A 14,415-nucleotide genomic window follows, 5' to 3' on the forward strand; every position below is an offset into this window, starting at 1 on the left:
CCCCCCTCCCTTTAAAAGGGCAACTCCGCTAATTCCTCTAAAATCAGGAATGACTAATACTCATAGACTTTGTGGCAAATCAGAAAATTTCTGTCAACTAACAATGACACAGCCTTCTTAGAACAAAGTCACAGCCTACATGAGCCAAAATACATAACTGTCACATGAGAAGATACCATTTTCTTCCACAGGCTGAAACCATTAAAGAAAAATCTAGAACACCTCCAGTGATTTCCATCTTCCTAACTTTACTGCCATGAAATACATACTCACTCTGGACCCGGGGGCGGGGGGTGCTCATTTGCCAGTTCAGCGATAAAACCATGTTTAGGGGTGAGGCCGTGTGGGGTCATTTGCACTTCCACCCACACCCCAGCAGGGCGGAGTGCTCCTGACTCTTCTCCTTCAGAAGAAAGCGGGCATCATTGGTTTTCTGGACCCTCCTGTCACGTGCCCAAGGTGAAGGAAGACTTTTTAAGGTGGGCAAAAGGAGCACAAGACTTCAGCTTTAAAACAGAAACGCTGTCCCTATTCCAGATCTTTGGTACAGATATCAACTGTAAGAACGGGGCTGCCCACACCACCCAAACATGGCACATTCTGGAATGGGAAGCGAGTCTGAATGTCCTTTCCATCGTGTCCACAAAGGGGGAAGTGCCTTGCCAAGCCACTTGACAGCGTCCTCTCGTTTTTCTCGAGTCCCTGTATGTACAACCACTGCTCCCTCTGGTCAAGTTCACGGTGGGAAGACCAGAGCGGGCCAAGGTTATCGCTTCCGCTCTCCTCGCTGTGTCCTTTTCTTCTCTTTCTCCTTGCGCTCCTGCTTGGCCAGTCGGTCCCTCTCCCTCTGCAGCTTGTCCTGCTCCTTCTTCCTTTGCGACTCATCCTGAAGCGAGTCTCGCTCCAGTCTTCGGGCATGGAGGACGTCTTCCACGTTGGTGTTTCAGAACTGAGATGTATTAGAACTGAGGTTCATGGTGGCAGTACCCAAGTCATCCTTATCTGCTACGTCCTCCTCACTGGTCAGGTCAGTGCACTGGGCCAGCAGGGCCACCTTCCTCTGCCTCACCTCTTCCGACACCAGCCTGGACTTCACCACAATCTGCACCTGCTTCTCAAAGAGGGTGTCCATGGCCTGGACCTCGTCTTTTTTTTTTCATTTTGGGTACAACACTTTGAGATTCCGACTGTCGTTCCACAGTTTCCTGGCAGATATTCAGAAGAGAATTTTCTTCCAGGAAAGCCGACAGGAACCCCTGCAGAGCGTCCAGCTTCCCCTCCTTCTCCTACAAGACCCCAAGGAAGTAGCGCCATATATGGCCCTGTCCACTCCCAGCGCCTCCAACTGTCCACCTGGCCACGGTCCAACGCCACAGCCTCCACCTGAGCCATCACCTTAGCAGGAGGCTGCCCCGCCAGCTCCCCTGGGTGCCGCCGTCTTGGGGTCAGGGCCCTGCTAGCCCCCTAAAAATTCTTACGGAAATGAAGAGGGCCAAGGATAGCCCCAGTAACTCCTTAAAAGAATGGTATTTGCAGGCTGACATCTGACTTCAAGATATGTTATCACAGTTATCAGAACACTTCAGTAGAGCTTAAAGACAGCTGAATAAGGGAGGGTGTTTCAGTGGAGCAGATAAAGCCGCTGCCTAGGATTCCTGAATCCCCTGTTGCAGTGTCCGGGATCCATGTCACCTCAGTTCTACTCTGTCTTAGCTTTGCCCTGTGAAGTCCTGGAGGCTGGCATTTTAGAAACACAGGGCACACTCAGGAACAGTAACAGAGTAACTTCTCTCCACTCACCTAGACCGTCACCCATCCTACTAATACCTTTTCCTGGTCATCTTCTGATTCCAGGCACTGATCCCACCACCAGGGAGCCAGCAGTCCATCTGCAGGAAAGACAGGCTATATGGCATTGTGTCTGGCAGAGGGCAGGCAAGAGACAGGACAGGATAAGAGGAAAGGCAGCAGACCCAGTGCAATGGCTGCGTTGGCTAATCCTCCCCATTCAGGCATCAAGATCTCATGTGGGTGCCAGGTCATGCCCTGGCTGCTCCACTTCCCATCTGCCTCCCTGCTTGTGGCCTGGGAAAGCAGTGGAGGATGGCCCAAAGCCTTTGAACCCTGCTCCAGCCAATGTGGCCACTTGGGGAGTGGGACAGGGGATGAAGGATCTTTCTCTCTGTCTTTCCTCTTTGTGGATCTACCTTTCTAATAAAAATGGGTAAATCTTAGAAAAGAAAAGAAAAAAAAACTGAGGAAGGACAGCTCTCTGTGGGGATGACAATGGAGACTCGTGTAGGAGGTGATGTGTAAACGGAGCAGGAATTAACCAGAAACCAGGGGAGAGCATGTTCCCGAGAGGGGAATAGCATTGGCGAAGACACAAACAAGTGACGCCAGAATGTAGGGACGAGGAAGGAAGTGGAGAGAGTCCAGGCTAGAAAGGTAAGCAAGGGACAGTTGATGGAAAATTGTAGCCCAACTTTTCTGGAGGACACAGTGGAATCATTACAGGGTTTCCAACAGGGAAAGGAAGGAATTGATGTGCTTAGTGTTAGGGGTGTATCTGGGGGTGCAGGGCTGCAGGGGGCGCTGTCTGGGGCCACCTGAGTCACCCACACTGGTACCCCCCTCTCCCTGGGCAGATACTAGGGAAGGCCTCCCAGTCTGCTTGTGCTACAGAGTGACCTTGGTGGGTGCCTGAGGAGAAGCGCTTTGAGGAGAGGTTGGGGGAAGGGAGAAGCCCCTCATTCTGTCAAGAGATGGACCCCCAGACTCAGGCAAGACACAAAGAAGGTCAAGAATAAGGAGGTGAGTGCCACTGCTTTTTTTTTTCCCCTCTTGTAAAGAAACTAAACAAAGGGATTACGTCTAGTAGTCCCTCAGGAAGGCCAGTCATTTCCTGAGGAACTATCAGCCCAGCCCAGGCCTCATTGTTCCTGATTTCCAGCAATGGTCGCCATTACCTGCCCAGCACCACAGCCAGTCCCTCCTGCCTCTGCCTGCCCTGGGAGAAGTTAGTCTTTCTGCTCCCCACAGGGCGGGTTTCCTATCTGTAGCCAGTGCTTTCTGCTTCCCTCAGAGCAGGTCTCTCAGCTGTGAGGCAGCAGTGCGGTCTTCTGCCCCTGAGGCATGGCCCGAAGGCAGCGCTAACTGTCGGGCAGACCACAAGCTCAAGATGCGGCTGGCGTTGTACACCCGAGGGGCCTCCCTGCAGCTTGGAGCCCTGCTGGTGCTGCTGCTCTGTGAGTTGGCATCTCTGCCCCCTTCATCGTGGGCCCAGGAGCATGGATGAGAGCGGGGACGCTTCTAAGACCAACCTCTTTCTTCTCTCTCTTTCAGGTTCGAGCCTTGAAGGCCAAGAAAACTGTAAGTTCTGATGTTTCGGCGTGGGTTGGGTTGGGTCTTTTCTGGGGCTCTTACAACTCTTGAGAGCTGCATGGTTTAAGATCTAGAATCCTTGAGAAAAAAACATTTTTTCCAGTGGAAAATCCAGGTTTAGTCCATTGCATTGCAGACACAGCGTCTGTTTTCTGAACCCTAGTGGATCTTTGTTGGGATCATGCAAGTGATAAAGAATAGAGTGATTCCATGGTGTGGTGGTTGTCATGGTTCTGTTAGAAATCATTCCTTTTCCTGTCCCACCCCGGTTGTCTTTATTCAGAATAAGATGCAATCCATTTATCAATCTCAGTGAAAGCCAGACATGATTTACACTCTTTTTTTTTTTTTTTTTTTTGATTTACACTCTTAACCCAGCCCTTTTCTCCTAAATGATCAAGATCAGACGCTGGGTCTCCTTTCCATTCCACGTTGATGTTTCTACACCATTTTCCGCTCACACTTAGGGAGCCGGGGTACTGCCCGTCTCTGAAGTCTGGTTTCTCATCCACATTAGAACTGATTTGGAGCCTCCACCTTGCTGGTGGGATGGTTTTGTTCTGCTTTGGCTGAGACCAGGTGCAGGAGAGAGGTTGGGGGTGCAGGACTGCAAGGGGGCTATTCTGCGAGGGGGTTATGAACAGGCTGAAACTGCAGAACTTAAGCCCTGGTTGGGACCACTTCAACGTGCAGAGATTGGGTGTGACAGGGGTCCAGCACCTGAACTAGACCAGCTGATGGAGCCAGGACTCAGAGCAGTGGCCCAGGATGGCAAGGGCTCTGTGTGTGTGTGTGTGTGTGTGTGTGTATTCGTTTACATGTGTACTGGAAAAGCCAGCTTTCTTGGGCTTGGATTCCCATGGCAAGCCACAGAGATGGCATTATCCCTTCTCTTTATCATCATCCACTTGACCGATGGTAGGACTGAGATGGCTGAGTTGTCCGAGGGAGAGCCAGTTATCGGGCATGAGCACAGGATCCTCCCCTGCTGGAAACTCCACCACCTGCCTGGAACCAGAGGTGCCTCTCCAGTGTTTCAGAGCAGCTGCACTGGGCCCGTCTGAATTGTCTTCCCCCACCTGTAACACTGGAATGATAACTCATTGCATGCAGTGTCTTCAAGGTGGAGACAAAGCAAACAGCTGATTCAGTGAGCCTCATGAACTCCTAAGTAAATGTGCTAGGACCAGGGACAGGAACCCTCCTCGTCCACCTTTGTCCTGGCCTCACTCCCTCCACCCCTCCAGCCCACGCACCCACCCCCTTGGTCCTGTCTCCACCCTGTGAAGCAGACCCTGCTCAGCAGAGAGGTCAGGCTCTGGAGTCCCTGCTTCCCTCGTTCTTGACCTCTTGCTCCCCAGGACTGCCCTTCCCCACTTCCTTCCCCATCCCCCACTTCTCGTGTTCCTTGAGAATGTTCTGTGTGCCTTCCCCAGGACTTAGCCACTGCCTGGATTTATGTTCAAGGAAACAGACCCTGAAGCCACAAGGCTCCTGTGTTGGGAGAGGTCTACCCTGGAATCGGCTGGCCCCGAACTACACCCCACCCCTTAGCCTCAGCCCTTTCCCTGCCTCCTCTCTCTCTCAAGGCCCCACCCCCACTGTCTGAGGAGATGACCTCAGCTCTTTCTTCAGTAAACTATCCATCTGTCTGGGGGTCCCTTCCTGCTGGCCCTGGCTGGGGCTCATCCGCCTCCCCACCCATCCTCCAGGTTGGTCCGACTCGCCTAGTCTGCCCCAGGGTCTTGCACTTGCTTCTGGCTCTTTTCCCTCCACTACACTGTAACTACAACTTCTTTTTCTAGAACAAAGAAGTATCACACACAGCCCATGCCTCCATTTATTTATCTGTGTCCCCTGTCCAGCCCCTTCCTGGCAGCAGTCTAGTCTCAGCCCCCACCCCCTCTGCTGCAGGAGCTCTTCCTCAGGGCACAGGAGAGAGCTGGAGGACCACAAAGCCTAAACCCTTCTGCCTGCCACCCACTGTGCACCGCCTGCTGCAGGTGGTAACGCCTGGCCACCTCTGGCTGCCACTCAGTTCCCAGAGCCTTCTTCCTTAGCCTTCTAGCCCCTCTTGCAGTGTTTCTCCCCGCTCTTATTGAGTCCTGAGCTTGTGGGGTGGAGGTCAGAATGCCACCCCGCACTCGGCAGGATCCCTGGGTTCATCCTCTCTGGAGCACGAGGCCCTCGCCCTCTCAGCTGATCCGCATCCCTATCCCCAAAGCCTGAGTCTCAGGCTGAATCCAGGGCCAGCTGCTGCCCAGGGACTTTGTGGCGACTCCTGTATTCTCCCAGGAATAATCCAGGAATCTTCCTTCTACTGTTGAATCCATCAAGACTTTGAAATATGAACAGGGATTGATATATTCCTAGTGAGTTCAGCAGTGCCCAGTTCTGGAACATTCTCAGTGTCCTAGATGTAAGCTCCCTTGAGCTGTTCCCTTGTACCCCCCCGTGCCAGCCCAGCTCAGGCCCCGTTTGTCCCCTGGACAGGCACGGGCCCCCATTCTGGCTCCTGGGGCCCCACACTCAGCTTCCTGTAAGTGACTGAGCCTGGGTCATGCCCCCGGGTGCTGGGACGTGCTGTTTGTTCTGCCCAGAGTGCCCACCTCCTGCCCTTGGCCCAGTGGGCTCCCTTCAAGGGCCACTTTCTTCAGACTTCCTTGACCTCTCCCCAGTGACCCTTCCTCTGAGTGCCCACTGACGTCATTGGACGCCAGCCACCCGGAGCCTTGTCATCTTGGCCAGACTGCTAAGATTTCTTCTTTTCCTCTTAAACCCAGTGCCTGGCACAGGTGCTGGGTAAATGTTTCGAGGATGAGATCTTGCACTGAACTTGGAGTTGCTTGAGATTCAGGAGGGAGTCTGGGCCAGCATGTTTCCCTTGAGTTCTAGACTCCCTGTAATTTTCCTGTCTGGGGAAAGCGGTCTCTCCTCCTCCCCATCCCTTTCACCTCTCCCCTTCTCTCTGAGTCATTTCCAGGTTGAGGGCAAGGTGGCTGGTTGAGTCACCATTCCTTATCTTTCCAAAGAGCATCAGCATCTGTTGCCTGGTGGCCTTGAGGACAGGATCCTGTGGCTTTAATATTGGGTATCAGGCCTGGGGTCCCTGGGTGCCTTGTCTGTGTTGTGGCAACTTGACAACTTTGAACCCTTCTCCTGCAACCTGCATTCTTGCAGGCTGAGAAGATCCAGACCAATCCCAGGCTATTCTGCAGCCCCTTCCTTCACCATTACACTCTCAGTAAGGAGAGCTGTGGGTTCTCTCTCCAGGAAAACATATGTCTCATTCATGCATGCGCCTCTCAGGGACCCAGGTTGTGAGCAGTCACCAGACTGTGCCAACCCTAAGATATGTATACGGTAACTCAGCATGACTTATACATGGAAAGCATGGTTTACAAAGAGAGAAATGTGAGCTAAATCCTCACCTTGTAAGTGCTTGGCTTCCCTATGGGTGCTTCTTTGTGCTCTTGCTGCTGCGCTTCCCATCCAGCTCCCTGATTATGGCCTGGGAAAGCAGTAGAGGATGGCCTAAAGTGTTGGGACCTTGCACTCACATGGGAGACCTGGAAGAGGCTCCTGGCTTCTGGCTTTTGACTGGCTCATCTCCAGCCGTTGTGTCCATTTAGGGAGTTAACCAGCGGATGGAAGATTTTTCTGTGTCTTTCCGTAAATCTGATTTGCCTTTCCAAAATAAATAAATAAATCTTTTTTTTAAAAATACACAAAGAGGAAAAAGTTTTTTGTACTATGTTTAAAAGAATTAGGTAAATGTTTTTCAAGGTGGTTTGAGTGGTTTTTGTACTATCTACTGCACCTTAACAAGATACTCCAAAACTTATTAGCTTAAAATAACATACTTCCTTTTGTTTGTTTATATTGTTACTATTTTTCTCATAGAGAATGTTTGTATACACGTGATTTTGTGGTTTCCTTTTACTAAGGAGAATATATAACATGAAAGGATTTTTTTGTGTTTATTTTATTTATTTGAAAGGCAGACTTATGGGCAGAGGAGAAGCAGAGACCTTCCTTCTGCTTGTTCACTTCCCACGTGGCCACAGTAATTGGGGCTGGGCCAGGATGAAGCCAGGGCCCAGCCACTCTATCTGGGATTCCTATCCAGTGGGTGGCAGGGGCTCGAGTACTTGGTCCATCTTCCACTGTTTTGTCCAAATGCATTAGCAGGAATGTGGATCAGAAATGAAGCAGCCAGGACTGCAGCTGGTGCTCAAATGGGATGCTGATATCACAAAGGGCAGCTTAACTCCATGCCACGACACCTGTCCTGAGATATCCTGTGTTTCTTATCTGTTAGAGTAAGGAATCCAGCTCTTGCTGTGTGCGTCTGGCTTAGGGTCTCTTTTGAGATTGCAGATTTGCTGAAGGCTTGACCAGGCCTGATCTGCTTCCAAACTCACTTTGGAAGCCCCTATTTCTCCCTTGAGGCTTTCTGTGGCATGCTGCCCAGTGAGCTTGAAAACAGGGCTCCTGTGAAGGGGCAGTGAACTTGGCCTGGTAGTGGGAAGCCCAGAGAAGGAATGAGGTGAGGCTGCAAGGCCCAGGGTCGGGAAGAGCTGTGAAATGCAGAGTGAGCTCCCTGCGGGCAAACTGCAACCTCACCCTTTGCTGAGCCCCTGATACTAGGTACAGTGCCTGGTCCAGGGAGTGTGTGCCATGATCAGAGCTAAGGAAGAAGGAAGGGACAAGTGCCAGGGCCAGGGCTGGGGACTGGGCAGTAAACCCATGACCTCTTAGAAGGGTAGCTCTCAGCCACCTTGACCTGGTTATTGTTCTGTATAAAAACACCAGGAAAGGCAGGTATTAACGTCCCTGATTTACAGAGGAAAAGTGGTGGCCCAATGACTCCCGAAGTCACCTGTGAGGACTACGGGCTCAGGGCTTTGTCTTCTCTACCAGCCAGGGTGTGGCCCGCCACGGGGCGCAGGCTCAGTCAGGACGCAAAGTCAGACTGCAGTGACGCCAAGTGGAGATCCATAGGCGGATTAGCAAAACGGGAGACAAGCATTCCCTACAAATTAACCTAGAAAACTTAGAAATAGCTTTCATTTGAAACTTTTCCCTAAAAACTTGAAGTGAAAATCCAGTTTTAAGGCTTCCCAAAGTGGGTTTTATTTCTGCAGCTGACAGATCCAGCTAACATTTCTCAAGCCCTTGATAGGTGCAAGCCATTTAAACTGAGGTCCTCCTTCACACTTCGTGTTATTGTGTCCATTGTGTGGATAAGCAGACTGAGGTGCAGAGAAGCTTAGTGATTGTCCAGAAGTTGCACTTCTTGTTGATAGCAGAGGTAGGTTTTGGCCCATGCAGTCTGGTTCTATGCGCTTCTGTGTGCTATCAACTCCCGACAGAACCACTGGACAAAACAGCGTGGCTTACTCTGAAAGAGAGGGTACTGACAAGGTGAGGGGAAGACACCTGCCTGTCTCTGAGTGGGAAGACGATGGGTTTCTTCCGCATTCTTGTCGTTCAGTTGCTAGCCCAGAGGAAAAGGGCAGCAGTGGACCGCTGAGTTGCTTTTAAAGTCTGAGACATGTTAGAAACAAATGAAAATGTTCAAAGGCTTACGTTTGTTAGAAGAAAAAGATTTTATCCGTGTCTTTGGCCAGCTTATTCCAAAAGTGATTTGAGACCACTTATTTGAAAAAAAGTATTGTTCGATGTACAATATCATTGATGACAAATAAAAATGAAAGGAAAATCTGGCAGGAAATATAGCCGTGGCCTTTTTAACACACACACATGCATTACAGAGATTGTTAGAAGCAGAATGTAGCAGCCAAAGCACAAAGGGAACTGCATCCGTCAGAATTCCTGAAACCCACAAGTCAGAAGGGAAGCAGTGGTTCCCCATCAGCGCAGCTTTTCCTTCTGTTGCCAGAAACTTGGTGAACCCATGGACAGCATCCCAAAGACAGCCCACCTGGAAAACTTCCGTAACACAGTTTCTTTTAAATTTTTTTTATTTGCTCATTTATGTAGAAACAGTTGAGAAAGCGTAAAGAGAGAAGGGACCATTCATCTGCTGGCTCACTCCCCAAGTGCTCACCACAGCTGGTGGGCAGGTGGAAGCCAGCAGCCCGGACATGTATGGTCCTTGGGCACAGGTCCCTCCTGCTGTAATCCATCACCTGCTGCCCCAAGGGTGCACATCAGTAGAAAGCTATAAACAGTAGAGGCAGTCTCTAACCAGGGTGCTCTGACCTGGGGTATAGCAAACACCTGCCCCTACGATTTCTGAACATCTACAGTTGTGGGCTCCGGTTGCCATCACCAGTCAACATGGATGACTTCCACAACAGACACTGATTTTCTCACCGTTCTAAAGCCCAGGAGGCCAAGGTCCAGGTTTTGGCGAGTTGGTGTCTGCTGAAACCTCTCTCTGCTTAGCTTGCAGACAGCCACCCTCTGGCTGCATCGTCACAGGCACCTCAGGTCAGCTGCTCATCGCTGAGACCTTCTGTCCACATAGCTGCCTAGGAAGACCAAGTCAGGTTGTATGACGGCCTGCACTGACAGCCTCATTTTGACTTGAATGACCTTCCTCAGAACCTTGTCTTCAGGTTCATCGAAGCCCCAGGGGTTAGGAATGGATGGGTGGGTGGAAAGACAGTTCAGCCTGTGCAGTTTTTTCAAGTTGGTGCCAAAACTGAATTTGAGGATCGTGATTCTTGGAGAGACCATGGCCTGGTGAGCCAAGGATATAGATTTCTGTTCTCCCTTAAGAGGATCGCAGTGTACTGTGGAGTGCTCATAGCCCATGCATAATGTTCTCAGAGTATCAGATAAGAACTTAACTTTATGAGCCTCATCGAAGCTGTGTGACTGTTCCACACCACCTCTGGCTTCTGATGTCCTCATTCAGGCTACAAAAATCTTGACTAAGGCCATGCCTGAAGGCACCAGAGCTGTGTCCAGAGGGCCATCCTCGTGCCGTTGGGGCAGAGAGAGAAGCAAACTTTGTGTTTGCTTGTATGTGCCTGATGAGATGCCGGCTGGAGAGTGGTCACTTCGGCAGGGAGAGGTGGGAACGGAGCGGATGGGGACAGGGAGAAGAGCGAGACAGGCTACGTCTTAGATATTTTTCTTAGCGTTTTCCTCTTCTGTTTTGAAAACTTGATTACTTATTTGAAAAGCAGAGGGGGATACAGAGAAAGAGACAGAGAGGAGAGACAGCATTCCCAACCACATCCCAAATGATCATAATGGGACTTGGCCAGGGAGAAGCCAAGAATCAGGCACAACATCCTGAGCTCCCAATGGGAGGTGGGGACTCAAGTACTGAGTCATCAGCTGCTGTTTCCCAGACACTTAAGCAGAGAGTTGGATAGAAGGTGGATCAGCTGGGACTTGTGTTGGTGCTGTGATATGGGATGCTAACATGTCAAGTGGCAGCTTTAATCAGCGGCACTACAGCTCCTGCATCTGTCTATGTTTTTCTTTTTTTACGTATCTCAACTATACAGAATTGGGTTGATTATAATCTTTGCTTTGTAACATACTGTCCTCTTTGGTCCATGCATAATCACATTTTGTTTTATTTGTGTGTATTTAATGAATATAATGCATTCACATAACTCCACCACTCAGCCCCCCTTCTCAAATAGAACATGGCCAAGAGCTGTGTGTCTGCCTGTCTCCCCACATGGGGGGCTACTGTGCTGATTCCCTTACATTGATCTATTATCTGACTCTCTTCCACAATCACATTATTTCAATTTAGTATCTGTCTCTAGACTCTTTGGGCTTTTTACATTGACATCATCTATCTTTTGGACATTTTGAAGCATTCGATTTCACTATCCACTTGAAAATGTAAATAGTCAATTAAAAAGCTTGTGATTGCTTTGTTCACCCCTCATGGTGGCATGTGAAGGGTGAATGAAGTAGGAGACTAATGATGTATACCACCACAGTAGCCCTCAGTCTAGCCCAGATGCCTGAGAGAGAAATGAAATATAGATAGATGGGTATATGGGTGGATAGGTAGATAAAGATGGATACATAGAAGATGGATGGGTGGATGGATGAATGGGTGGATGGATGGATGGGTGGGTGGATGGATGGATGGATACATAGGTATATTGTCTCTTTGAGACAGGCCTGGTGGAAGTTTACTGGGAGAAATGTAGGGATTTGGGAAATTTAAAAGACTGAACACTCCTGATTTTAAGATCATGGGCTTGAATACATTTTCCCCAAAACTTTCCACATTCCTTCTATAGACCACAAGGTTTGGAAAGTGAATATTTATAATACTGATCAAGCCCAGATCTTGACATGGATAATAGGAAAGAGAGGGCTGAGTTGTGTTGAAGTACCTCCTGCGTGGGTTGCAGGAGGGGACCCATAGAGGGAGCCGACAGGATCTTTAAAATATATTACCTATCTCGGTCTGCTCAGATATATGGGCTGAAGTCCTGAGCAGTAAGTGTGGTCCAAATTCTTCTAACTTGGAAACTTTCTGTAGCAGTGGCCACCCACACACCAGCCAGCAGCCAAAAACACTAAAGTAATGTACCCAACAAATGAAAGTGGTTTACTGGTGATTCAGTTACCTAGGGAACATCTATTTTTAAGTAATCTGTTCTTCTCATCAGCTCACCACTGTAAATGAGTCTCCAAGTTTGATCTCTGCTTAGTTCTTTTCCTTGAGTAGCTTATCCAGAAATCCAGCCAGTGGGTCTCTGTGTGTATCTACCAATCAGTGCTGGAAGACATCGGCTGCTCTGGTTGAGCGTCACAGCTGCTCTAAGCACTCAGCCATCAAGGAGAACATATGTGCCTTGCTCCTCGGTGGCAGGGGGGGCAAGGAACATGAACGGCTGCCTCAGAGGAGGGGCTTCGAGACTCCAATCCCTGGTTAGTCCGCTGAGCCCATCTGGAGCTAATTTGGGCGGGTCTGCGTGGGCATGTCCACATAGCCTCGGATCAGGGGTTCACTGCCATCTGTGAAGTACCTGCTGGGCACCCAGTTTTGTCCAGTCACAGATGAGCTCAGAGAGGTTACGTGCCCAAGGCCATATGTGATTGCTGAGACACAGCCTGTGCTCCCGGGGGGGGGCCCTCCTTGTAGTTGTCACACTCTGCCACCTGCTCCAGTGGAAACTGGAACAGCTGAGTACCCTCACTGCTCACAGTGATTCTCTGCTGGCCTCTGTAGGCACTAAGGCTCTGGCCATGCTACTGCACGGGCTATGACAGTGCCACATCTGACAGGTGATGGTCACCAGGAGGATATCTCTCAGATAACAAGTGTATCTGCCTTCCTCCCCTTTGCATGTAGCTTTCACCATCAACAGGATCCACATGGAGGTGCTGCCGGGCGGGACAGTGCCCAATGGGCAGAACCTGACCTTGCAGTGCCTTGTGGACATCAGCACCACCTCGTACACCCAGCTCCCGCACCAGGTGCTGTTCTTTAAGGATGACACACTGTTCTACAATGTCACCTCCAAGGAAAACATTGAGAGCTTCATCATTCCCCTGGCCCGGGTCTGGGACTCTGGGACATATAAATGCACTGTGATTCTGAACAACAAGGAGAAAACCTCTGCAGAGTACCAGGTGATGGTGCAAGGTGAGTCTCTGGGATTCACACACAGGTGACAAAATGTCACACACAGCAGCACGAATAGAGATTGCAAAAGAATGCTAACACTGGGCTTACCTGGGCGTCTGTCACGTATAAAGACACTAGAATCTGGGGCTGTGCCATAATTGGTTAAGCTACTGCCTGCAGGGCCAGCATCCCTATGGGTACTGGTTCGAGTCTTGGCTGCTCTACTTCCAGTCCTGCTCCCTAATAATGTCCTGGGAAAGCAGTGTAGGCTGACCAAGCTGCCTTCCACAGATGAAGCTCCTGGTTCTTGTCTTTGGCCTAGCCTAGCCCTGGCTGTGCAGCCATCTAAGGAACGAACCAGCACATGGGAGATCTTTCTGTGTCACTTTGCATTTCAAATTAATAAAAATAAATCCTTAAGGAAAGAAAAAAAAAAGGGACACTGGATTCTGCAGTCACTCTGCTTGGGTTCCAGGACATACAAATGCAAGTCCTTTAACCTATTTAAACTTCATCCTTATCAGTGGGATATACTTTTTGGTCTGGCTAGTGACACACCCACGTCACCTGTGGGAGCTCTTGACTCCAGCTTCCTGCTAACGCACACCTTGAGAGGCAGCAGGTGAAGTCCCTGCTAACCGGAGGGAGATCTGGGCTGCGTTCCAGGCTCTAGACCTTCAGCTGGCCTAGCCCAGGCTGTTGTGGGAACTTGGGATATGAACCACCACGTGAGAGTTTGTCTCCCCACTCCCTCATCTTCTGCCCCTTGGCAGAGTTCCCCTTGGCACTGCAACACTTCCTCCCACATCCATCTCTTCTTTTGCATCATAAAATTGCAAGAGGAGAGATACTGCTGGAATAGTTTTATCTCTTGGACAAAGTGCCTGGGTCGATATCAGGCAGACTCCTACCCAGTAATTAGCTGGTAGGGAGCAGAAAGGAAGCCAAAAGGATGAGTCCTCTGCAGGGTGCTGCTAAGTGGGGCCTGGGCCATGCGTCTGCACAGGTGCTAACAGCCTTTCTCTTTCTCTAAAGGAGTGCCCAATCCCAGGGTGACACTGGACAAGAAGGAGGCCATAGAAGGCGGGTCTGTGACAGTCAATTGCTCTGTCCCAGAGGAAAAGGCTCCAGTACATTTCCTAGTGGAAAAAATAGATCACAACACAAAAATTGTCAAGCAGAGGAAAGAGAAGACTAACTGGAACCAGAATTTCATGACGCTGGAATTCCCCATAGAGGAACGGGAACATCTTTTAGTCTTCCAATGTCAAGTTAGCATCTCGGTTACGTCTGGATCCCACAAGGAGATCTCAGAATTCACCAGGAGCGACCTGGTCACCGTGAGAGGTCAGGCTCTTGTACCCCTTCTCGTCATTCTTTGTGGCTGCTCATTGGGCGTGGGAACTGAAAAGGGGCAGGGCCTTTTGGCTGGAGCTGCTACTTCC

General features: G+C 50.1%; 1 protein-coding gene and 1 pseudogene across 1 annotated transcript in view; one reads left to right on the forward strand and one right to left on the reverse strand.

Moving 5' to 3' along the window:
• Window positions 1–507: 507 nt before the first annotated feature.
• Window positions 508–1,816, reverse strand: LOC101531832 (coiled-coil domain-containing protein 43-like; annotated as a pseudogene).
• A 1,086-nt stretch (window positions 1,817–2,902) lies between these two features.
• PECAM1 (platelet and endothelial cell adhesion molecule 1) overlaps window positions 2,903–14,415 on the forward strand; it is a 45,214-nt gene continuing 33,701 nt past the window's right edge. The window contains exons 1-5 of the mRNA XM_058676175.1: window positions 2,903–3,047; window positions 3,091–3,248; window positions 3,346–3,372; window positions 12,695–12,988; window positions 14,006–14,317. Coding sequence (XP_058532158.1) covers window positions 3,182–3,248; window positions 3,346–3,372; window positions 12,695–12,988; window positions 14,006–14,317 — 700 coding nt within the window. The 5' untranslated portion in view covers window positions 2,903–3,047; window positions 3,091–3,181. The remainder of the gene's footprint in view (window positions 3,048–3,090; window positions 3,249–3,345; window positions 3,373–12,694; window positions 12,989–14,005; window positions 14,318–14,415) is intronic.

Source organism: Ochotona princeps, chromosome 17, assembly GCF_030435755.1.
Source record: "Ochotona princeps isolate mOchPri1 chromosome 17, mOchPri1.hap1, whole genome shotgun sequence".
In the NCBI taxonomy this organism is placed as follows: Eukaryota; Metazoa; Chordata; class Mammalia; order Lagomorpha; family Ochotonidae; genus Ochotona; species Ochotona princeps.